The sequence below is a fragment of the Pelecanus crispus genome, chromosome 7 (assembly GCF_030463565.1).
Source record: "Pelecanus crispus isolate bPelCri1 chromosome 7, bPelCri1.pri, whole genome shotgun sequence".
NCBI lineage: Eukaryota > Metazoa > Chordata > Aves > Pelecaniformes > Pelecanidae > Pelecanus > Pelecanus crispus.
Window position 1 is genome coordinate 38,446,014 of NC_134649.1, and position 24,384 is coordinate 38,470,397.

The 24,384-nt window shown below is 47.0% G+C and overlaps 2 protein-coding genes across 8 annotated transcripts in view; both read left to right on the forward strand.

Moving 5' to 3' along the window:
- Positions 1 to 764: 764 nt before the first annotated feature.
- TPRA1 (transmembrane protein adipocyte associated 1) lies at positions 765 to 18,943 on the forward strand. Of its 7 annotated transcripts, XM_075713588.1 has the most exons (12): positions 2,223 to 2,644; positions 2,752 to 2,813; positions 5,332 to 5,534; positions 5,686 to 5,818; positions 8,380 to 8,466; positions 10,116 to 10,188; positions 11,221 to 11,300; positions 12,484 to 12,594; positions 13,026 to 13,086; positions 14,142 to 14,244; positions 14,888 to 14,968; positions 16,035 to 18,943. In XM_075713588.1, the coding sequence occupies exons 3-12, from the start codon at positions 5,344 to 5,346 to the stop codon at positions 16,267 to 16,269; spliced, it is 1,155 nt and encodes a 384-aa protein (XP_075569703.1). In that variant the 5' UTR covers positions 2,223 to 2,644; positions 2,752 to 2,813; positions 5,332 to 5,343; the 3' UTR covers positions 16,270 to 18,943. The 7 variants fall into 7 exon arrangements, with proteins under 7 accessions (XP_075569704.1, XP_075569701.1, XP_075569705.1 ...); XM_075713589.1 differs by lacking the exons at positions 2,223 to 2,644; positions 2,752 to 2,813 and adding an exon at positions 765 to 789; XM_075713586.1 differs by lacking the exons at positions 2,223 to 2,644; positions 2,752 to 2,813 and adding an exon at positions 1,468 to 1,690.
- Positions 18,944 to 21,110: 2,167 nt separating this feature from the next.
- Positions 21,111 to 24,384, forward strand: part of CHCHD6 (coiled-coil-helix-coiled-coil-helix domain containing 6) — a 116,055-nt gene continuing 112,781 nt past the window's right edge. Inside the window, 3 exon segments of the mRNA XM_075713593.1 lie at positions 21,111 to 21,200; positions 21,202 to 21,318; positions 23,625 to 23,757. Of these exon segments, the coding sequence (XP_075569708.1) occupies positions 21,111 to 21,200; positions 21,202 to 21,318; positions 23,625 to 23,757 (340 nt within the window).

A 24,384-nucleotide genomic window follows, 5' to 3' on the forward strand; every position in this document is an offset into this window, starting at 1 on the left:
CCTGTTCCTCCTCGCTGGCTGCCAGGCTGGGCCGTGCGGGCCGGCCCGGGCGATGGGATCAGGCCTGCAGGCCCTGGGGGCGCCGCCGGTGCCACGGCTCCCGCCCGGCGAGGAGGCGTGAGGGCAGGCCGCGGCGGGGCGGGCGGGCAGCCGCGGGCGTTCCCCGGGAAGGTGGGCGAGCCCCAGCCCGGCCCGCGGGTGGACGGGGACCTCCGCCCCCCGCCTGAGCAGCGGCCGGGCAGACCCGGCCCCCGGGCAGCGGGGGCCAGCACTGGGGCGCACGGCGGGGTTTGTTCCTCCCACCATTGCCGGGGCAGGCTCGGGGGCGCGGCGCCCCGGCGGGGGTGGCGGCGGCGGCGGCTGCTGCCTAGGGCGGGCCGGCCCGCCCGCTCTCTACCCCCTGTCCCGCGGGTGGACGGACGGGGGCAGGGCACCTTTAAAGCGCGGCACGCCCGCCCCTCCATTCCCGCCTCCCGCCCCTTCCCATTGGCTGGAGCCGCTATTTCTTTTGGCCTCTTTGACAGCCCTTCTCTCCGCTTGGTCTCTGATTGGCCCAAACGGCATCCCTCTCGGGGACCCTCTCTCAATAGCGCCGCTGGGCCCGGCCGAAAAGGCGTCGGCCCGGCTGCCCCGGCTCTGGCGGCGCGGCGCTCTGCTTGAGCCGCTCTTAAGCGACGCTCCCTGGATGAGGGGAGCGGCGGGGCCGGGGCCTGTGATGGCGGGGCTGGGCCCCCGCGACTGAGCGCCGTCGGCGGGGAGGCAGGGCCGGGCGGGCTGGGCCCGCGGCGGGTAGGAGCGGGGCCGGGGCCGGTGCCGGCGCCGGGAGGGGGGCGTAGGGGAGGGGCGGCGGGCACTTCAAGCCGGGCCGGCGGGGCCCGGCCCCGGCGGCGGGGCCTGGCTGCGGCGGGGGCCGTGGCCCTCGGAGGTGAGCGGGGGCGCGGGGTGAGGCCCCGCGGGGTCGCCGGGCTCCGGCCGCAGGTGAGAAGGGAGCCTGGACGTACCTGTCAGGCTGTAACAGCCCGCGCCTCGCTAGCCCGCTGCCCTTTTTTTGCGTCTGGGGACGGCAGGAAGAAGGCTTCGTGCCTTGCCCGGGGCGCTGCGGTTCGGTTACGGTCGGTGTCAGCTCGGGGGCTGCCGGTGGCCTCTGGGTTTCTGCCCTGCCCTTTGCAGAGACTTCGGCGGGTCCCTGAAAGGCAGCTTTATGCCTCCTTCTGCAGCCTGCGAGCCCTCCTATGGCAGGAGCGTCCAGAGGTGCCTTTGCCTAGCCTAAAGGGTAGGAAGTAACTGAAGATTTTTCTCCAGCTCTCTGGTTCCTTTAGCAGCCTTTAAAATAGGCAGTGCTTCCTTGCCAGCGTAGAATGAAGTGAGCGTCTACTGTTACTTCGCTTCACTGGCCGCCTTCTTGCTGCTTGTCTGTGCGCCCGCCTTCTAGAGGAAAAAAAAAAAAAAACCCAAACCAAACCCAAACCAAACCAGCAAAAAACTTAGGATACTTATTTCTGAAACAGATCCCTGAATAGGGATGGTCTGCCTGATGGTTTTGGATTATTGGTGATATTTCTGCTTTTGGTATTTTTCTTTGGTGGTTTTTAGCATTGCAGTTCTTTTTAAGTTTGGTTCTGAATGAGATGTGAGAATGAAACTTGGAGAAATGAGAGGGCCTCGATCACGAGTGGAAAATCCCCGTCTTGTGAGTTCTTGTGTGAAATGCAAAATGCAACTGTTGTGACCAAGAGTGAGGTTTGAAGAGCCATCTTAAAAAGGAAGAGAAAAGGCAGGTTTTATTTTTATTTTTTCTTTTTAAGCATTTAAGTTATTGAAGTAACAGTTGTATTTAAGCAGGGATCTGGACAGTACAGTTTTTTCTTGCACGAATACAGTGTTTTAACGAGCAGTCTTAACCCTAGTATGATCTGGACTTGCAAGATTTTCTGATACTGTTTTCAGAAAGGAGGAAAACTTTCTTTTTTTTTTTTTTTAGAGCTGAAACTCTGGTAGTGTATAATTCACTTTTATGTGGTTGGGCTTTGAGAGCCCAGAGAATTGCCAGTGATTTGAGCCCCGAATTTCACTGAGCTCCGATACGGTTATTGTGCCATGTATCAAGAAACAGCATCCCCTTGGTGAGAGGCAATCATTTTCACTGAAGGTGCAGCTGAGCCTTCCACAGCACTCCGTCACAGCAACCTACGAGTCATGTGGATGTTCTTGATCTGGGAGTCCAGTGCCTGGACAGAGGAATAGGCCTCAGCCAAGTCAGGCTGACTTCAGCTGTAGTGTAAAAAAACGTTGTGTTTTCTGGTGTATGGTGGATAGAGCTGCATGCTAGAAGAAAAAGGGCTGCGGCATTGGTTTCCTCTTATGTGGCTACGAGGTGATTTTACCCCCATTACGTAGGTTGGGCTGGCTGAAGTGAACAGCCCCGTGGAGGCAGGGTGTGGTGAGTGATCTCTTGGATATGCTCAGCTGACTGCATTTATTTTGGACTAGACAGGGCAAGGGTTCGGACAGTGTGCTGTAAGGAGCCGTGTTGTTGGGGATGACGAAGCCGAGCCAGATCCTTGCCATCAGTTCCTGGTCCTGTTGCTGCAGAATTTTTCCTGGTGTTTTGGACAGGAATGGGACAATTCTCCACATCCTTGCTGTAGGCCTTAGCTATTAGAAAAGCATGGGGATCGTGCTGTTTGGCTGATAGCTTTGGCTGCCCTTTCTTATCATGTTGGACGTTCTGTTGCTCTGGTTTGTGTATAGTCCATCTTGGGAGGAAGAATAGGATACTAATACCAGGCCATAGCGAGCAGCCTGGCTGAGAGGTAAGCTTGATTCTGCTTTGCCCTTTGAAACCTCGTGACTGGGGCTCTGTTACATGTGGCCAACTGCTCTCCTTATCAGCAGCTCGCTGCTGTTGGGTGATAGTGGTAGCTTATAGGGAAAAAGAGTCTAGCCTGTTTGTCCTTTTTATAAGGAAGATGTTTTTCCCATGTAATTCTCTCACAGCTTTGTACTTGAGCTCTTTTCAGTGTGACAGGCAGATCAAATTCTTTGTCCCAGAAGAGATATTAGGAGGTTGTGATAGTTCACAGCTGATGATGTTACTCTGCCCATGGTCTGTGAGGTTTTTCTCTACCCTCTCCCAGCTTTTTTAAAAATTAGTTAGGATTTTTTCTGTGTTGGCAAGTGTGATCATACCTGTCCTTGCTGCTACTGAGGTGCAGTGGCGTTTCAGAGGAAGAGAATGGAGCAAAATTATTAACAGAAAATCATTCTCAATGGTGTCAATTCAGAGAAGTGAGAAGCTGGAGGGAAGAGAGATAAGTCTGGAATATAAAAGTTGTTTGCTAGAACCTCTACTAGAACTTAGGATTTTTTGGCACAGATTTTGCCATCTCAGCACAAAGTTGATCTTTCCAGGTCTGCATGTGTTTATTTAATGTGACTCTTGTGCAGCACAGCATACGGCAGTTGCAAAAGAAAAACCCCAGCTCAGCAAGCATCTGTCAGCATGGATGAATCAAAAGGAGGGTTTGTTAGCTGAGGGTGGGATGATCCCCTTACCCCTCAGAAGACCTGGGAAGAGTCTCAGCCTCTGAAGAGAAAGAAGAGTCTGTGGCTGACAGTCTCAAGCAGTTTGTGGGGAAGGTGCTACTGAACTCGAAAAGCTCAATGGATGGCGCAGGGCTGTGCTGATTTGTTCTGACTTGTGAGTCACCCAGAACCTTGCAGGGAAAATACCTTCTGAGTCCTGTCATGGAGCCTGTCAGTTTTTGCCATGCCAGCCAGGGCTAAAGTCCAACAGGGAGATTTTTTTTTTAGATGAATCCTGGATTGACTATAGCACACAGACTGCTAGAGCACTGTCTCTGGCAACATGCATCTTTCAGATGCCAGTTGATAGAGAGTTTTTGTTTTGAATCTGTGTGTCGTCTGTGACCACTTCTTCGGGGAGTGCCAGAAGAGATGGTAGGACCTTGTGTTTCCTCTCAGCTCGTAGCTAGTCAAGTGCCTTAACGGTGAGGGTTGCTGTTTCAGGGTGGGAAGAGGAGAGGATTTGCACAAGGTGATACGTTAAATCAGGAGCAGGCTTAGAAAGGTAAATCAGGTCAAAACTCTAATGTATATACTAAATCCTGACCTAAAGTACTGTGTGCCATAGTCCACTTACGCTTCCAAGGTGATTGTAGAACCAACAGAGGGATAAACTGCTGCTGTTGCTGTTTCTGCCAAAGCCACCGGCACGGGCGTGAAGCACGTGGAGTTTTATGGATGGCAGAGTAGAGCTTCCTTTTAACTTCTGGAGGGACAGTTAATACTGCAGCAGTGTAGGGCCTGGGGGATGGACGGATGGTGGAAAAGATGTGAATGTTCTCTCAAGGAAGGCAGTACAAAAAAATTTCATCAGAGGAATGGGAAGTTCTGTCTTGTCATCTTTCTGAGAGGCAGGAGAGGTGTAAGGTAGGGCAGGCAAAAGAACTGAGTGCCATGACTCTTCTCATTCTGACCAGAGCACTCTGCTGCCCGAGAGTTTGACCTTAGGAAACCCATTAGATAGGACTGTGTCTGGTTCTGGGTTTGTAAACTACCAGTGGTGATGCTGATCTATATCTGAGAAGGGCAATGCAATCAAGACCGGTGGATGTAGAGATGCTGGAGAACTTTATTCCAACAGGGTTTTAGGTGCTGTCTTTTCATGGCCTTACTGTTGTGCTTAAAATCAGAATAGTTCTGGTGTCTTGCAGAGAGTTAGAAGAAAGATGGTGAGTCTCGGCTTTTGCCAGTGTTGGTTTTGGAAGATAGAGTCTGTACAGTCCCTTTAGGTAAAAGTATGTGAGGGTCTCCCTGCTCTCAGACCTTGCGGTTGGTAACAGCAACAGGTTTTAGGTAGGGGCCTTCATTTTTTTTTTTTTTTTTTTTCAATAGTTGAAATCAAATCATTGACTGTAATGTTCTGGTGTAGCAGGGTTTCTGTCTCCATCTGATGATGCCATGTATTGCTGCTGAGTCTTGATTTCTTCTGTGAATCTGCCAAAGCTCGAAAAAATCACAAAATTTAATCCAGCATAGTATTACACTATTTTGAAAGTGCTTGTTACTCTGATACAAGATAGTGGTTTTGTACTGTCCACCCTAATGGCTGTGTGCAGAGTAAGGGCAGGTGGCATTTCATTGTGTAATACAGTCTTTCAGATGATGATAATTTGCTGTAACAAGCAGGAAGCGGTTGTGCAGGGGCCTAATGGCAGGGATGTGTTTTTTGGCTCTGACTCACTACTGATTTAATGTTGCTTTTTGTCTCTGCTGTGGTTGTCTTGCGTCGTGTTTGACCTGGACCAGAAGGAAGGCAGGATGTTCCAGTCCGTGATGCCTGTGATGAGATTTTCCGTGTCTGACAACATCACACATTCAACTGCCCTGGTGACAGCACTGGATAATGTGACAACTTTGTCCCCAACAACAGCGCAGGCAATCAATGACACCAACATCACTGTGCCGCACAAGTGCCTGTTGTTGCTCTATGAGGACATTGGGAAGTCCAGGTGAGATGGAGGAAATGGGACCATGGTCTGACTCTGGGCCAGGGGAAAGAGCTTTCTTTCTCAGAGTTTGGTTGAGAAGGAGCTGGGGCTGGTGTCTTCCCTTCTAGATGCTGAAGAACAGGAAAGAAACTGTTTTATTTACTTTTTGCAGAGTCCGCTACTGGGATCTTCTGCTCCTGGTTCCCAATGTGCTTTTCTTTATGTTTCTTCTCTGGAAGCTGCCCTCTGCCAGGGCCAAAATCCGGGTCACTTCCAGCCCAATCTTCACTACGTTCTACATACTAGTGAGTACCGCTCTGTGCTTTTGAACTAATGAGTGGGTTTTTGTTACCACTCATGAACAGTATCACTGAACTAGTAAAGAGAGAGCCTAAACCAGATCTTGCAGGGATAAAAATATTGTTAGTTGAAGGTGTACTACAAGTAGACACAGGTTTGGGTTTTTTTTTTTTCCCTTCACTGTCTGAATTCTGCTTTTCACAGATTCTGGGACCATATCTGCTGGATTTGAGTGGATTTTGTTTTCCTGTGGTGATTTTTTTTTTTTCCTTTCCCCTTTTTCTTCTTTTGTTGCTTTGTTGTCCTGGAATCTAGTATCTTACACTTTCCTTGCTCCTTGCAGTAAGTAGCATGTGACACAAAACCAGTTTCTCACTGAGGTAGTGGAAGTGAAACACTGGAGAATAATTTGTGTGAAGCTGTTGAAAAGCTTGGTCATCTGCTGTAGAAAATGGTGAAGTGACAGGGTTCTGGTTAGTCTGGGAATGTAGAAACCCAACCCTGTTAGTTTCTTTCCCATCATATCAAAGTGGCTGCTGACTTGATGATGTTCTTGATACTTCTTAAGGTGTAAACAGAATATATAGGCAGTACAGTTACAGTTCTCAAACATGTAAGATCTTGTCTGTTCTCCTCTCCCTAGCTTTTTAAAAAGGCACATGCAACTTTTGATCACATTAAGGTAGTCTCTTCAGTAATCTCTGAACATCATACCTATTAACTGTGATACTGCTCACAGGGTATGGTAAATGCAGCTAAGGACCTACCTGAATTTGTTAAAAAATATCGTTCAGAAGCTTTGTCATAGGTGTTTTTTGAGATCCTGGCTTGCCTCAGTGCATAGCGTCATGTGCTTGCTCTTTCTCAGTGAGATTGGTACACATTGTAGTAGTAAATGTGTGTTTGAATTGGGTTAGATGGGAGGCATCCTTCTTTGGGCTGCGTACGGGTGCTGGCATAGCAAAACTGAAGAAGCATCAAAACCAAATCTGAGCTAGTAGCCTCAACTGAATCTTTGGTGGGAAGTCTTGTGAGCTCTTTCAGTCTTGGAGTGTGGGCACTGGGCTTGTGCACAGTTTTGGATAACCAGGTATACACAAAAATGCTCCAAACTTTTAAAAATATTACTAGCCATTTCCAGTCCGGATTTAAATCTTCCTTTATGCTTCCAGTAATGCACATGACTCAGTAAGAAGTTCATGCCAAAGGTTTTGAAAAGCAAAACTCCTGAGAAATCAAAGAGAAGAAAAAAGTGAACTCACTTTATGCTGTTGACTTTCTCAAAACGGAGTAAGAAGCAGAAAGTGATGAAACAGCCGTAAGAGGAAAACGCTTTCGCTCAGCTTGATCTTCTGGAGTATGTTATTGAGAAATGAGGTTGTAAGCGTGTTCTGTGAGGATTTCCTTTCAAACAGCTGTTCATCATGTCTTGAAGGAAAGCCTTCTTGTGGAGTCAGTGATGAAAGCTAAGTTAGTAGATTGGGAAGAATTTCTACCTGCTTAGAGAGGAAGCAAAAAGGGTGTGTTTTCCTGCGCAATGAGTTGTTGCTGCTCCAGAACACCATTATATTCAGGGACCCTTCTTTTTCGTCAGTGTTTTCTCCCAGAGTTTTCCACCCCAGCAGGAATCTTGTATTATTCTTCTCTCATGCCATTTGCATCCCTTCTTTTTCTAAGAAGGAAACATTCTGCTGCAGGTGGCTTATTGGTCATTTCCATCCTTCAGCTACCTTTAGAATCAACTTGGACTCTTTTTGTTCTCTGATAGATTTAGCTGTCTCATACCTGCATTGTTAGAATTAGCCTGTGACTTGGAGAATTTTATCTGGAACAGTCTGCTTTCTTAGAGGGTAAGTCTGCACAGCGGAGGGTAGATATATCCAGCTGAGCTCTTAATTGCATAGTATGGCTGTGACAGCACAGGAGTTGGTAAATTAGCCTTGCTGAGCTCCATGCTGTCATGCTTAAATGTTACACGAGTTGACTTGGGTTTCTCTATGTTGCACTGTGCAGCAGGATAAGACGTTTTAGAGCTGTTGGCTGCAGCTGAATTTTTTCCTCTGCATTCCTGAGCATTGTCAGTGTTGAGTGAGAGAACTGCAGGTTTTAGTTTTATCACAGATCTGAAGTGTGGTAGTTGGTATTGAGTGGCTTCTGTTATCTGATGTGACTGGTTTATTTAGTCATACCGAGCACTTGATCTTGTAATTTGGAGGGATATGGTTTTTGCCTGTTTTTTCTCCTCCCCTGCCCCAGTGGACTGAAGTGTGGGAAGACTGTTTGCCTTAAAGATACTGTTGTAAGGAGTGGACAAGACCTCTTCAGAGCTGTTTAAACTGACAGTTGAGGAAGTCTGTTCCTTCCTAAATTCTAAGCCAGTACTCCTACATCTAACAGGCCTGAGGAATCTTCTTCGGCAAATTAACTCTACTCTGCTACAGGAAATGCTTAGTACACGTTATCAGGCTTGAAAGCTGACCTGGAAATGGTATTCCAAAAAGGTTTCTGGTCACTACTGCATATGTGCCTTTTGACATGAGCTCACTTTTGGTATCTTTTTGTGTAGGTATTTGTGGTGGCTTTAGTTGGTATTGCCCGTGCTGTTGTCTCCATGACTGTGAGTGCCTCTGATGCTGCCACAGTTGCTGATAAGGTAGGTACAACACTGGTTTTAGAGGCTCTGCTCTGTGCAGTTCTGACCACAGCAGTCTGCTATGGCTTCCCTTTTATGTGCATACAAGAATAATGTGGTTTTTTGCAGTACTCTTAGCTATGTTTACTGTGGAATCCTGTTTGATAGCTCTATCTAAATGATCACAACATCCAGGGCTGTAAAACAATGGACTTCCTAAAATAGATGCACAAATAGTGGCAGCAAAACTTTCCTGTTGTGGGGATGGAATGACTCTGCTTTGCGAGAGCTAAATATTCAGATACCTTTAGTGGATAGGCAAGACCTGGCCTTTGTTATTCTTGCAGTATATGAGTGGCTTTTTGAAAAATATTTAATTCTTTTGTATTGAAAGTAAATAAAACCAAATTCCCTTTTGAGACTGATATCTGAATGTCCTTGCAGCCACTCTGAGCACAGGTCAAACCCTTAGCAAACAGGAAATAGCTTTGTACGTGCTGTTCCTTTGTAGTCATTTGACTTGTAGCAGAATATTGCCTAAACCAAAAAGCTCTGTAGCTCTTGAGCTGTTAGAGGAAGAAGAGCCACCCACAGAGTACAGGTCTTCTGGCTTTATTCTCTGGGATCAGTTTGGTTCTTTTACTTTTCCCTTTAATGTTACCCGTCAAAGCATTGTAATGCACTGCTTATTGTGAGTGGCTGGATGTTTGTAGCATTGTCACTCACCTCTGTTGAATAGATGTAGGTCCAGGACTTGAATAATGGAGAAGAGGTGAGAAGGTGCTTTTCTTCAGCTCTGGTGTTGCTCCTAAGTGCACCTTGCTGGGATGTCATGCAGTAAGACAGATACTCTGTGAATTTTTCCTGTAAACACATGTTCTATCATTTCTATTATGTTTTTTTTCTGTTTTCTCTCATATATATATATACACACACACATACACACACACTGTGTATTTTCTCAGATCAGAAGTGTCTCATCAAATGCCTCTTAAAATATTGTGCATCTTCAAGAGAGAGTGCCATTCAGTGTTCAGAGGAAAAGGATTAATAAGCCAGAATCTGGGTTCTCATTCTAGGTTTGGCACTGATTTATTGCATGACTACCTGGAAATTTACCTCAGCTGCTGTTTTTTTGGTCTTGTTCCACCAAATAAAACATGGGAATGAAAATGACAAGCTGGAAGTGGGAGGGCTTTAGAGTTGAATATGCTTTAGATTTAGGGACCAGTAGCTTTGGAGGAGTGCAGAATACTGAGTTTGTTCAGTCATAACTGTACTGCAGAATCAACTGCTTTAAGAACTGGCCCTGTTTAATATTATACTTCTGAGGTCTTCTTGGGTTTGTGCTCCTTGGGAGTACAGCAGAAAGAACACATCCAAGACAAGTGACAGATTCTCAAGTGTGGCGAACCACAGCCACTTCCTCTCTCTGTAGGCATGCTATTTGCTCGTTCCCAAGCAACTGTTCTGTTTCACAGGCATGGACAGGGCTTGGAACAAGCATATAATTAGTATACCTACAAAGTATCAGGAAGGTTTGTGGAAATGACCCGCTCCATTCAGAGGCTGCCATCCCCTGGAGCAGAGAGTGGAGTTTTGCTGTATTAACTTCCGACTGGTTCCTGGCTCCATCTAATCATGTTTGTCTGGTTTCTGTTATCCCTCAGATCCTGTGGGAGATCACAAGGTTCTTCCTTCTGGCGATTGAACTGAGTGTGGTGATTCTAGGCCTTGCCTTTGGTACGTGTCAGGAGGTTTTTGAGTGCTTTGAATGTTTCCTATTCCTTTCCTTTCCACAGAGGCTGCATGTGTAAGTTTGTGGAGATGCTGATTCTATAAAGTGAAGGAGGTCTAGAATAAAAGACAAAGGACAAATTGGGCAGTTGTAGTTAGAAATGGCTGAAAGCCTGATTATATTTACAGATCTATGGCTTGTGCAATTTCAGGGTTTATATGTGCTTTGTCCTGCATGCATGTGGTGAAGGAGTGTGCAGCTTAGGTGAAGGTGACTTATGCAAAGATCAACAGACTGGTCTTTGCTTCAACCCCATTTTATTTAAGATGGTTCCTTTGAGGGTCCTTCTGTCCCCTCCTTGGTTGGTTTGATTCCATCCTGGCTTCATTCAAATGCTTCAACTGTACCTGCAATCTGTAACCCTACTTTTCTCAGTTGTACAAGTGAAAATGCTGTTTGTAGCACCTCTTCCTGTGGGTCAGAGGTAGAGGGAAGGGGTTGTAGGCGTCACTGTTGCATCTGCCAGCAGGACATCTGAGCACTAGCTCTTTTGTCTTTTGAGGGCTCATAGAATAGTGTAGGTTGGAAAAAGCATCTGGAGATTGTCTGCTCCAGCATATTCCAGTGCAGATTTCTCTAAATTATGTAAGCCCTTCTCCCCTGCTCTAACTCAGTCTCCCATCAAATTTTTTTCCTGAGAAGAAACTTTACAACATCTCACTGTACATGATACTGGAGTCATTGTCATTCCTGACTTTTTTTTTTGTAACCCCAGTGGAAGGACTTAGTTGCTTTCTTTATATTAGCGTGGGCAGGGGGGAAGCAAGTTAAAACCTGTTGTTTCGTAAGTATTATTTTGTCTGTTAAAGGCTCAACTCTCCAAACAGGGAAGCAGTTTCTAGCGGTTCAGTGACCTTTAACTTTCCCTTGAAGGCCTCTGGAAATACAAATGTTTTCCTGTATTGGTTTTGGAGAGAACTGATTTTTATCAGGGTTGGGATCACATCCTGAGTCACTTCTGTATTCCTTAATTCCAGGTCACCTGGAGAGCAAGTCGAGTGTGAAACGTGTTCTGGCAATCACTACAGTGCTGTCTCTGGCATATTCTGTCACCCAGGTGAGTACACTGTAGCAGAAGAAATAGCCTTTGCAAAAGAGGGGACTTTGCTTGGAGTTAGGCAGTTAGGTGTGGGACTTCTGTCTGGAAAATGGCAGCTTTGCTCTTTGGATGAGGTTTTGGAGGAAAACTGGATGCTTGTGGCAATGTATGGGGATCCCCAAAGCATACACCAGGCTGTATCTCCTTGTCCTCTTTATGGCATGAAAGGCTCAGCCGAGGTGCAGAAATGAGATGAACTTTAGATGGATTGCCTTGTTTAGTGAATCTTGGAACAGGAGTGAGAGGTTTTTCATACCTGAGCCACAAGTTCTGAATCTAGCCTCAAGTGCCATGAAAACTAGATGGAGAGACCTGAGGTGTGCTTGCCAGATGAGGGCAGTGCGGTGGGCCTCTTGTCTCCTGACTCTGAGAGCTCTCACTTCCCTTTCAACTAGCAGCTGGCTTGCTAGCTCAGTTTGTTAGCTGTGTCTCCATCTCCGAACAATGCAGTATGTGTCTGGGTTTGTTCTTCTCCTCGGTATATAAGTGGTCAGCCCTGTGTCTCTGTACTTGGGGCAGCGCCAGAGTAACACACAGATCTTTCTTCTGTGACCAGATTCTTGCTTGCGGAGGCAGTTGAGCTGATCATTACCACATGATAAAGCTGGAGGAGCCTCATTAAATATCAAGTGTTAGAGCTATATCTAGCTTCAGTAGTGCTTCAAGCACTTTTCTCTCTCCACTGTCTGTACGGTAGCTTCTGTTCATACCATTTTTCAGGAATTCAAGTGAATGGGACAGTGTCCTTTCCCAACTCTTGCACAAGTGTGGGCTTTTATATTCTGGATGTTTCAGCAGGAAAGGTCTACTTTAGAGACGGAAATGGAACTCTCAGTCCATTTCAAACAGACAATTGCTTGCATCCCCTATCCCTTCATTCAGTCTCTCTTCTGGAATGTCATTGATGCCAGTTTCCTTCAGATGCAGATTCCTGCCATTTTTTTCCCCTCACTTCTTGTCTTCAGTTTCTTGCTCTTTTCCTGTGTGAGCTTAACTTGGTCTAAGCAAAGCAATGGTTGGGTCTTAGGTGGCAGGCACAGCTGTTGTCTGAACTTCTTTAAACAGTCTCCCTTGTCCAGACACCCGTGCTGGTGAGGATGCTGCCTATAACGGAATCATTTTGCTGCCACTTCTCTCCTAGGGCTCCCTGGAAATCCTGTACCCTGATGCCCACCTCTCAGCAGAAGACTTCAACATCTATGGCCATGGAGGGAGACACTTTTGGCTTGCCAGCTCCTGTTTCTTCTTTCTGGTAAGTACTGGGCATGTGTTATGCACTCTGATAGCTTCTTTGTATTTTCTAAATGGGGCAAGGAGGATGATTTGTGTATAAGTTGTCCCTAGTCCCCCTCCTGCCTGATACAGTGCAGCATTGATGCTTCTCATGTGGCAGGGAAGCTGAAGCAATAAAGGTGTGGTGGGAGTGGTGTAAGTTGTGGCAGCTGAATTCCGGCTGAACTCAGACGTTCTTCACTCCCTTGTTTCTGTGACCAGCCTTTTTGTGCTGATGGGGGTGAGGTGTGGGGCCTTCCATGTGCACCATCTGCACGGGGTTTAATATCAGGGGGTCTGTGCCCCTATCCCAAGACATCTAGGGAGTGTGTGACAACACACCAACCCTGCAAAGATTGTTGGGTTCAGTTGCCAAGCAGCTGTGGAACAGTTAGTTCTTTGTCTCAACAGGTCTATTCCTTGGTGGTGATTCTTCCAAAAACTCCTCTGAAAGACCGGATTTCTTTGCCCTGTAAGTGACTGTAGTGTGTTCCATAGTATAGATGGAGACAGCGTGAGGATAAAACGTAGGTGGGAGTAAGAGGTTCCTGTATCTGGTTGCACTGCAGATACATCCCACTATCTCGGGGTACAGATAGACGGCAAAGGACTGATAAGTTATCCCTGGAAAAATAGTATGTTGTGCCTTTTGGAGAGCAAAATAAGAGCAATTGCATTGCTACTTCAGTAGCTGAACAATTACATTAAAAAAACAAGATTTACTGCTCAGTTAATGATACAGATGTAATGTAAATATATAATCTTCAGAGAGCTGTAAGAAATGGCTTCTTAACAATCGCTTCCTTTGAAATGCATGTATGATGTTGAAGTGTACATGCTGGTCTTTCCCTGGGAAAGAAAGGCTAATTGGGAGCTGCTTAATAATTCTTATCTGGGCATTTACTTTATTAAGATGCTGTTCTGGTTTTTGTCTTTGTTGCAGAATATCTGCAGTTCTTGAATAGGGAGAGAAGCTGTTACTAAGATGTTTGCATTGGGCTTTTCTCTCTCTAAGTAGTGTTGGCATCTACGTGTGGGTACTCGGAGGGAGTGGATATGTATGGCACATTGCCACAAGCAGGTGGTTCTGGGCCTGATCTGCCTAGTGTCCAGCGTACCCTGCTGCTTCTGTCCAGGTCTCCTGAGCAGTTTTGTTAGTGCTGTACATTGGAAGGGCACAGGTTCTGGTTCAGCTGTGGGGTTTTTGTTTGTTTTTCTCACATTGTTATGTGACTGACACTGGTTCCAGATGCTTGCCTATAAAATCTTTGCATGCATTGCCATGACCATGTATTTTTGAAACCCATCTTGTGTGTGTGTGTATACACATACAGGAGGATATGGTTTAGTCCACTACACCTCCATCAATCCTGCCAGCATGGGACCAGGAAAATGCAGTCTTAATTCTTCAGTTCTTAAACAGACTGGATAGTGAGGTTCTGTTGGATTTGCCATCTCCATCAAACAAATTTGCGCTGGGCTGGTGCTTATGAGGTTGTGTCATCTGTGTCCGTGTCTTTTCCACAGCCAGGAAGAGTTTCTATGTTTATGCTGGAATCCTGGCACTGCTGAACCTGGTGCAGGGCCTGGGGAGTGCCCTCCTCTGTGTGGATATCATAGAAGGACTGTGGTACGTATGCTGGGGGAGGAGGTCCGCAGCCCAGTTTGTCGTGTTGCATTTGAGTGTCCTTCAACACTGCCTCTCCAAAGAAAACAAACTTGTGCTGTGTTCCTAAGAAGGAATAAAGCTGTTGGCACAAAACAGAACCAGAAGACCTCTAAGTGGTCAGGAAACTCACAGTGGAGAGGTCTGTGGAGTTGCATGCTCTGCAGCGGTCTTGAGGTGGTGAGTGAGAGTAATAGTTTGAATCCACTGATGCCTGGCCATTGGCTTGTGTTTCATAGGTAATAAGGGAAGAAATAGTCTGTTTGCTAGAAATAGCATGGAGATACCCTCACTCGTATCTGGAGTCTTGTTCTCCAGGGATCAGTGTCAGTTCTGTGAGTCAAAATTGGGAGCACTGAGACTGTGCTCTTGGCCAGACCTTGGGTGTTGGCATGAATCCTTGAGTGTCTAGGAGCAGTGACACATGTTGATGGCAATGTCTGTTACTTTGCATCAGTTTGGATTTGTTTAGCACAAGACTTTTCTTGTCCTCCGCTTGGACACTCTGGAGGGAAACTGGATCATTCTGGGGGGATGTGACTGGTGTTATCCACCTGTATCGTGCTTGAGTGCTAAATTCCTTCATGTTCCCTTTTGCCGCTGACAGCTGTGTTGATGCTACCACGTTCCTTTACTTCAGCTTCTTTGCACCTCTCATCTATGTGGCATTCCTGAAGGGCTTCTTTGGGTGAGTAGCCAGGAACAGGAGTTTAGAGGGTATATAATGTCATTTAATTGTTTTGCACTCAAGTTCTCCCCATCTGTAGAATAAAGGCAGCGACTAGAATGCCAGTTAGAGAACCAGTTTTTAATTTCTGGCCTTGAAGTTTTTCTTGTGTGACCCAGGGCTGCTCACTTCTATCTAAGACTCCATTGTATGCAAAGTAGAGCTGACAGCTCTATCCCTCTCAAACATTTATGAGGATCACTTCTTCAGTGTCTGCATTTTGTTTAGTACAAAGTTTTTCTGCTGAAGTTGTTAACTAAATGGTTAATGAAAGATTGAGTCCCGGAAGGTTCAATTGTCTCCTGGGTGGGTTTTGGGATAGGTTTGTGGAAAGGATCTAGGGGTTAGGTTCGGCTGAGGACTCTTCTACAACGGGCCCAGCAGTCGCCAGTTAAAAAGCACTCGGGAGTGTGATTCCTGGGTCGGGGTTGCCGCCATGTGGCCACTCGGCGGAGATGCATCTTGGTAGTAAAACCCGAATGTTCTAGTGTAGGCTTCAGCTTTTGTTGTCCATAAGCAAGAAACAGCAGGCTTTAAAATAACTAAGAACATAAAGTACTCCTAAAATATCAAAATGTGCCTCTGTTCCCTTCTGAAATCAGAAGGGAACAGTGTCTGAGGTTAGAGATGGAAAATGCTGTTCCACAATTGTTTGTATTTTGGTTTTCCTGATGTGCACAGATGGAACTTGGGGTGGACTCCTGTTCTGTTGGTGTCAGTAACCAGGCTGCTGTGGAGTCCAGTGGTGTTTGGATGCCTTTGCCCTCAGTAATTCAGAACTCCCAAAGATGAGAACACCTTTTCCACACTAGAGTCAGGATTCTGCCATTTTTATTTCTCTTAGGTGACTTAGTCCAAAGCTACATTTAGCATTACTTTATGGAAATTGCTCTGCTAGGTGTATTTCAGGGCTGAAAGCTAGTGTGAAGAGTTTTTAGGGTCTGAATACACAATTTCTTAGTGTTAAGGATAAGTGGCTGTGATACTACATTGCTTAAACAGTATTTTAAATCTTTAATCACTCCAGGTCTGAACCGAAGATCCTTTTCTCATACAAATGTCAGGTGGATGAACCTGAGGATGTGGATGTGCACCTACCCCACCCTTATGCTGTTGCCAAGAAGGAAGGAATGGATTCTGGGTTCTACTCAAGCACTCAGATTGACACCACAGCCTACCTGGATGACGTGGCCTCTATGCCATATCATGTGGGCAGCATTAACAGCATAGACAGTGACCGCTGGAAAGCCATCAATGCCTAAGGCAGGGCTACCCACTTCACACGATGCCTCATTCTTTTCCTTCCAAACACCCTGATACCACAGCTGTTAGGACGTCCATTGGAAATCTGTCCTTGGCTATCTGCCATGGCTTTCCTCTCTTCCTTAGGATTTCCAAAACCTGTTGTGGAACTAAGTTGGCAGCCCAGATCCTGTTGGAAAGAATATTTTCTGTCGCTACTTGAGAACAATGTAGAACAGTTTTGTTTGTAAACCTATAAACACTGAACCTTCCTGATCCTCCATGTTCCGGATGTGAATATGACCCAGAAGACAGGCCTGACTGGCACCTCTTCCTTTTCAATGACTGAAAGCACTTACCTGCCAATTAGGGGAATGGCGTTTAGGGATGAGGGTGTTGAGTTGACTGCTGTATTGTACATATAGAAAGAGTTTGGTGGTTGAAACCAAAGATGATCTTCCTGGGCTTTTACAAGCAGCATGATTGCCTGGGTCTTGTCATAATGCAACAGCATAGGTGGTGATAGCAGTGTCTGAAGAGGGAAGCTGGTCAGCTGGGCTCATCTCTGGTTTTGGCTAATACTGATGAAAATCGTGAATTGCAGTTGCTAGGGGTTAAAAGGAGTGTTCTGAGTGTGTAGGAAGGAGAAGAGAGGTATGAAGAGGAATGAACTGTTCTTTGTGCCCTGGGAGCATTTTGGGGGGCTAGTAGCTAGCAGCAGGGATGTGAACTGACTGAACAATAGGGAGATGGAAGGACAGACAGTGCTGCTGTCTAGCTGAGCTGAAGTAGCTGTGAAACAGTCTATGAAGGCTTTATTACTGTGCGTCTGAGCTCCCATGAAAATCTAAGTGACAGTACTGAATCAGGGCTGAGTTGCAAGAATAAAACCTGTGAGGTAGGTGCATTTTCCATCTGCACCATGCTTCGTGGCTCTGGCAGGGTCTTGGAGAGTGCTGTGAAAGGAGGAAGCTGACTCTGCAGATGAAGGCTCCAGAGATGTTCAGGTGCTTGAGGCAGAGTAGAAGCCCATGATGAGTCCGAGCTGTCAGTATCTAGTGACTGGATCTCTCAAACACCATACGCATGCTAGAATCAAGCTGGCTGGTGTTCTAAGTTGGGAGGCAAGTACGAGATGGATGTGTTTCTCTGGCAGTGTTCTGTTGCAGTTCAGATCCCCAGAATTCTGCTGGTCTGAATAGGTTTTATGGCTTGATGTGTTGAAAATACTTACATGCATGTGGAGCGTGGTTCATATACAGACTATCTGGAACTTCTTATTAACCTCTTCCATGCTGGAAAAGGGACTACTGTTGTCTGAGCTGTCTGGCACGCAGTTTCAAGACATTGTGTTCCAATCCAGGGACTGTTCAGCTGAAAGCTGCATCAGGCTGGTTTCTGGGACATACTGCGCTCTCCAAGGACAAAGAGGTGTCTTCCTCTAGCTTTGGGGGTACTTTCCTACCTGAGTCCTCCAGGTAGGTGGAGATCTGCTATAAGCAGTAGCAACTTTCCATTAGAGATGATAGAAAGAGGGAATTTGAAACGTTTGGGGACTGTGTGAATCTTTTGTCCCAACTCACTGTTATTCCTGAAGAATATTGAGGTAAGAGTTTCTGGGAAATTGTCATGCAGGTGCAGCATGGAGTTGTTAGTTTGGATCATGAGCAGTTAGGGGAAAGCATTTGCTACCAGGTGTTCCCACCACAGGGAAAGAAAGTTTGGGTAAGAACACAGAGTTCATATTGGTTGCCAAAACTATGCAGGCCCTTTGCTTATCTCTTTTTGTTAATGAGCAATGCAGCCTCTCTGTTTTGCCTGTGGACTTCGCCCTGCAGGCCTCTAAGTAGCACTGGCACCTTGAAAACAAACACCCCCCCCCCTTTTTTTTTTTATATTTACTTTTGAGGAAAAAAGGCTTCTGTTTGTCTATGTGCAAGAGCTGAATTGTCTCATGTAGGCCAACAGCCTTTCACATTTCCCCTCCATTCAATCACTATGTAAGGGCTGGAGAAGCAACTGGCCCTGTCAGCCCTTGCCACATTAGAGAAGTGTTCCACGCTCCTCCCGTCACTTGCTGTGAATCAGCCTGAGCCACGCTTGCTTGCTTACTCTAAAAGGGATGGATGATGTGGTGCCGGAATTGCCCTGCTGCTGCTCCTAATGCTGCTTACAACACTGAGCCCGAGCTGCTGTTAGAAAGCGTGGGGAAACCTTCCCTGGTGTTGGTGGGCCTTGGACAGAGCCAAGAGATATGAAGGTCTTAAAGCAGTTGAGAAATAAAGGAGCAACTGCTTTTCCGTCCCAAGGAGTATTTCCTGACTCTCAACACCCTGACTGAGAGGACTTATCTGTCCTCCTTGGTGATGTGAAGAGCAGGTTATGAATTTGCCTTTTTATCAGCTGAATTCAGTGCTGAAGAATCACCTGTGCAGGTGGTCGACATGTCTATCCTGTCCTTTGCTGGCAGGACTCCAGTATTTCTGGAGTGTCCCATGTTCTGCTGCTGAGGAGCTTCTGCGCTAGGTCATGGACTGACCTTCCTCCTGTTGTATTTTTATGTATATATAATGTTTTGGGCCATATTCAGAATGGTCCTTGAGCAGAAGTGTGTTATGCGTGGAGGGTGGTAAAAAGAGAGAAAATACAGAATAAATGTATATTTTTGTTTGTAAAATAAAGAAATAAAATTAAGTTTGGCATAAATGGTCATACTTTCTTTCTCAAATGATCCATATTATGGAGAAAAAATTACTTTCAGATTTTATTTTTTTTTTAAATCCCTGAACAAATATGGCAGATAATAATGGAATAACATGATGTCCTTTTGTCAGAGATGGATTTTTCCTTCTTGGAAGCCTATTGCTAGGACAGCAGATGACTCTGCAGAGAGTCGTCTCCAGGTTGAAATAATTGTCAGTGAAGCCTTTGACTCTTCTCTCAGTAACTAGATTTTGTTGTTCCTGGGCTTGTCTAGCATCAGGGGTCTTTGCTGTGGGGTATCTTTCTCTGTTGCTTGGGAAAAGGCTTATGTGGAAGTTGGAATTGACTCTTGCTTATTTCTTGTTCTGGGCTTTGAAATGAACCCTGAGTGTCAAGACTAATTTTCTGGCTGCAGGGAGGACGTGATAGCTACTGAGTAACAGCTAAGTGTGCTGGCAGCAATCAGCACCCATCAGGTTCTCTTCGGCGGGTGTGTACAGGCTGGGGAAGTGGGGTGAGCTTTGTCTCTGCCTTGGGATTGGGTCTTGCCCCTTGTACGATAAAACCTTCCGGAGCTCCTTCCAGGCTCCAAGCAGAAAATGGGGGATTGCCCTAGGAGATGCTGCTGCTGGAGTTAACTTTGATGGCATCCTCTGCTCCTGCGTAGAGGGAGAGGTGTTTAAGTTGCTGTACAGCTCCTCCACTATTATCACGGCTGCTTCTACATCAGTGTCCCGCGGGTAGTGGGCCGTGTCGGGTGTCCGTAGGCTCCTGGAGATGACAGGAAGGCACGGGTGTAGGTGTAGCATGCAGGTTTTTTTTTTGTCTTTGCCCACTCTCCCTCCTGGATCTTTGCACGTGATGCCTGCCACTTGGCTGGAGTTGCACCTGAAAAAGGCCTAAGGAAGGATGACAGGAATAATCAAAGTTATGGGAAGACTTCTGAAGGAGTAATTACATGGTTGAGAACTCACCAGCCTGGAAGAGCAATGGTGCAGGTCTGTGAAACCTTGAGAGGGCAGAGGAGGAATGGCTGTCCACAGGCTTTTTCAGTACAAAACCTGGGTGCCATCAAATGAAGTGAGCAGGTGGCAGATGAGAAAGAAACAAGAGGCTGGTGAGAGCGTTCTGGGAGGGATCATGGTTTGACTTTAGCCAGACCTTTGCTCTTGCACTGGATGCGTGCAGCATTTCTGTACTGCAGTGCAACCAGCTGACGGGACTGCGATGCAGTGCCCTTGTCTTGAGAACTTGAGCAATGGGCCATGTCCCCCGTGTACAAGGTATTGTACAAATAACAAAAATACTGCCTGCTTCCAGGAACGTGCTATAGAAGAGGCCTGGGTATCTTGGGGGGCAGAGAGTCCTGTTGTGGCAGGTAATGGCACAGTCTTGCTGGGGCAGGGTGGCTGCGGGGAGCAGAGGGATTAATTCTGCCTACAGAGCAGCTGTTGTAAAATTGACTTAGAAGTCATAGACTCTAATTTTGGTTTTAATCACCAGAGAAATGCGAGCTGACGTGTCGGGGTGGTGAGCTCCCTTGAGGACTGTGGAGAAACAGCGTGTGCGGAGGCAGAGGAGGGATTCTGGGTGGGGTGAGGGGGATGCCCTCGCTGGGCTGCGTTGGGGGCTGCTTTGTCTCCATGCTGCCGAGGGGAAATTGCCTGCGCATCCTTGGGGGCTCCTCAGCCTGTGAATCCTCCGTGACCGACAACGCCTGGGTGGTTCCTCAGTCTTGGAGCTAGGAGATAAGCTTTATGCCTTCCTGCCTTTTTTTCTGTTGTAGTTGTCCTGGTTTCAGCTAAACTACGACAGTAGTAAAGTGTGTTTTGGTTTTCTTCCTTCCATAATTTTGACCCAGTGAAGGAACCCCACAAGCACAGCCCGCAGCGCGGGCGGGGGGGAGGAAGCCTAGTGAGGCCAAGGGCTGGACACCGAGCCCGGAGACGCCTTGGTGCCGCCGTGGGTATGTCCTAGGGTGAGGATCAAGCGGTAACCCGCCTCAGAGCACGGCTTTCTCCGGGGCCGGGTCGGGCCGCCCGCGCCCTGGGCAGCACAGCCCGCGCAGCCGCTGCCGGCAGACTACAGCCCCCAGCCTGCACCGCGGCTCGCCGCCAGCACCGCGCCGCGCTATTGGCCGTCCCGGAGCCGACCGCCAATGGGGCGCGGGTATGTTGGCAGGCGGCGGAAGGGGAGAGGCGCTGTTCGCAGCGGTAGCCCGGTGTGAGTTGGGGGGCGCGGCGGGGAGAGGCGTCCCCAGCGCCCGCCCCGCCGGCATGGGGGGCAGCGAGAGCAGCCACGGCGGCAGGAAGGTCTCCTTCGGGCTGGATGAGCGGGAGCAAGTCCGGGTGCTGCAGGGCATCAGGGTGAGGCGGGCCGCGGGTGCTCTGGGGCCGGGTGATGGAGGCAGGGAGGCTGCGGGGCACGGCCGTGGTGGAGGGCAGGCACCTGGGCCGAGGAAGGCCCTGCTGGGGTGGCATTGCTGGCGGGGCTCGGGCAGGGAGGCCAGGCGATGTGGTACAGGGCTGGAAGGGGTGGGTGAGGAAAACCAGCAAGGAAGAGGGGAGGAAGAACTGGAAGGCTGAAGGAGTGGGGGATTGGGGAGGTGGTGGGATGACTGGAGAGTGGTGGGAAAGAGGGCTGAGTGCCTGAGCGTGGCTTTTCTTGAGCGGCAACACACCAGCCCTTTATCTCCCATTCTGAGAGAGAGCAGAGTCTCGCCCCTGTTTCCCTCCTCACTGCTTAATGACCCCATCTTGCCCCAAAGCCTTGTGCTTTGCAAGCAGTTTGATGCTTAAAGACACTGCCTGGCTCTGAGGGCATCCAAGAGGAGACGCTTCTGCCCTTATTATTCCCTGCCTTATTATTCCCTCCTCACTGCTTAATGACCCCATCTTGCCCCAAAGCCTTGTGCTTTGCAAGCAGTTTGATGCTTAAAGACACTGCCTGGCTCTGAGGGCATCCAAGAGGAGACGCTTCTGCCCTTATTAATAATACCGAGAGCCCGGGCAAAGCACCGCTGTCTGAACATGGAGGGAGGTAAGAGGTTGTGGGGATTAGTGAGGATTAGGGGTGTTTCTAGGAGGGGTGGTGGGAAGCTGCTTCTTGAATTTTGACCAGACATATACATATATGTGTTGTGAAAACAAGCCCTGGAAAGTGGTAGTGGTATCATTAAGGAACATTTTTTTCCTCGTCATGTTTTTTATCGGTTATTTTTTATTACTACCATCATTTTCATTGGTGTTGCTTCTTCATACTTTTATCTGGTTTTCCCCTAAGATTCATCTGAAATGAGCTTGCGGAGTGAGTTTTGCTGTGGTTACTTATTTTTCATCCCATTTTGACTAATCATTTGACAAAAATTAACTAAGATTGTGCCAATCTCCTTTTTAAAGTGTTTGACAGAGGTGAAGTTGTTCTAGCCTGATTTGTCTTTACAGGATATAGGTGGGGGCCCCTGGGGACTCACCCTCACCTGCTGTAGATGCAATTTGTTTTATGCTTTCATTTAGTTAGCTGCTTCATCAGCTAGATGCTGATGGAATGAATGTGGGTTCATTGTTACTCATCTGTTTATGACCTCCAGGAGCCCAAGATGAAGATGCCCTATGTATCTCATGACAGCTGATTAGGTTAAATGAGCTGTGGTCTTTGTAGGCCTTTCTGTTTGACTTCCTGAAGTAAAAGTTTCTCTTTTCTGTTTGGTTGGTTTGTTTTGTGAGATGAAATAATCATTGCCCATTCTAAGCACCAATGAGGTTACATGCTTTTTGCAGCTATGTATATAAAAGTAGTTCCACTGAGCTTGCACTTATCTAAGCCTGTCTTTTTACAGGTTTGTGTTTTTAAAAACCAGTTCCCATAGACAGGAATTTAGCATGATAACAATGTATAACGTAGGCGTTAAAAATGCTGTTAAATTGGGTAGCAGTGGCACAGCTGAAAATCTGTCTTCTACTGTGACCAATGTAGGTGGGGAAGCGGCCTCATTTCGTTTTGTTCTGGAGCCAGAACAGTCAGCACAGAACCTCTGACCTTGGGAGGAAGAAGGGGTCTATCTTAACAGTGCTGTGAGAAGCCCCTTGGGCTGAATTGCCAGAAAACTTCAAGTTAGCTGTTCTTTCTTTTTCATGGTTTTGGACCCAAGTGAGGGAGTGAGAATGAAGTTGAGATTGCAAAACTGTTTGCAGCCTTATGTGAATGGGAGGGCTGTGCAGTTGTTCTCTGCCATGTGATTTGGAGTACTTCTGCCATGCTCAGCTGGGTTAGCAAGCATGGGGGAAAAAGATGGACAGACTTAACAGCCTGCTTAGTTCCTTTTCTTCCACTTCTGGTAAATATGTCCCTACTCAAGGTGTTGGCCTGTTTAGCAGTGCTCTCCACCTTGATTAGTATGTGTGGAAGATTCATTCTCATTGTCCAGTGAAGCCTTTAGGGTCAGGAGATTGGAGGTTTTATCACTTACTGATAGGATGTGGTTTTTTTTAAATGTAAAGTCATCATACCAATGTGGACCACCTGGATCTGAAGAACCCTGGCATTGAAATGAGGTAACTATCAATACGTTTGCAGTAGTAGGGAAACTAACAAATGGGGAGCTTTTATCCTGAAATATATGTGCATTAAGAGTTGACTTGGTTAATTTCTTTCCCATGTATATGTGTTTCAGCTCTCTGAAGATGTAGTGAACCGAATGAAAGAATCTCCTCAAAGTAAAAGGGACAACCAGAGATCGCCCCGTTCATCCAATGGCACAGCTCCATCTTCACCAGCTGCAGAAGGGAAACCCAAATCTCCTACAGGTACTCTCAGTCCCTCTCAGGTCTACTGACTGTTTTGACAACTTCTCAGTAGTGCTGCCACTGGATGTTACATGGTATGCCTGTATGTTTTCAAGACTACCTTGTTGTAAAAGGAGCTCTTTGATTAGCCTGTAACACTTTTATGTGTGTAGGTATCAGCATAATTGAATGCTTTGGATGTTACGGTCCTGTGACATCCTTTTTATGTTTCTGAAAGGTAGCCACGTCACCTGGCAGTTGCAGAAGTTGGAATACTATGGTTCTAGTTCTGTTGCTGTGTGACCTTAAGTAAGGCAACTTGTTTTTCTAGAGCCTTTCCTTCTCCATCTTTGGAATACCACCCTTCCCAGACACTTTAATGAACTTGTATCGCTTTGTGAACGTTTCTAGGATTTCAGATGAATGTGCCATAAGCAAGGCAGAAATTTTTTATTTTATCTTTCATTCCTGGCAAGCTGACTTGTTGTGTCCTTTCCATTCACAGGGAGTATATCGTGGATGGGTGGGGGAAATACTGCCTTTTGTTCTTTGGAAATAAGCTCATAGGAGAGGATAGACTGACTAAGCACAGATTGCCAAGTGGATGGTGAAAACTTTGGTTTCTGAACTTATCTTTCTTTACAGTCA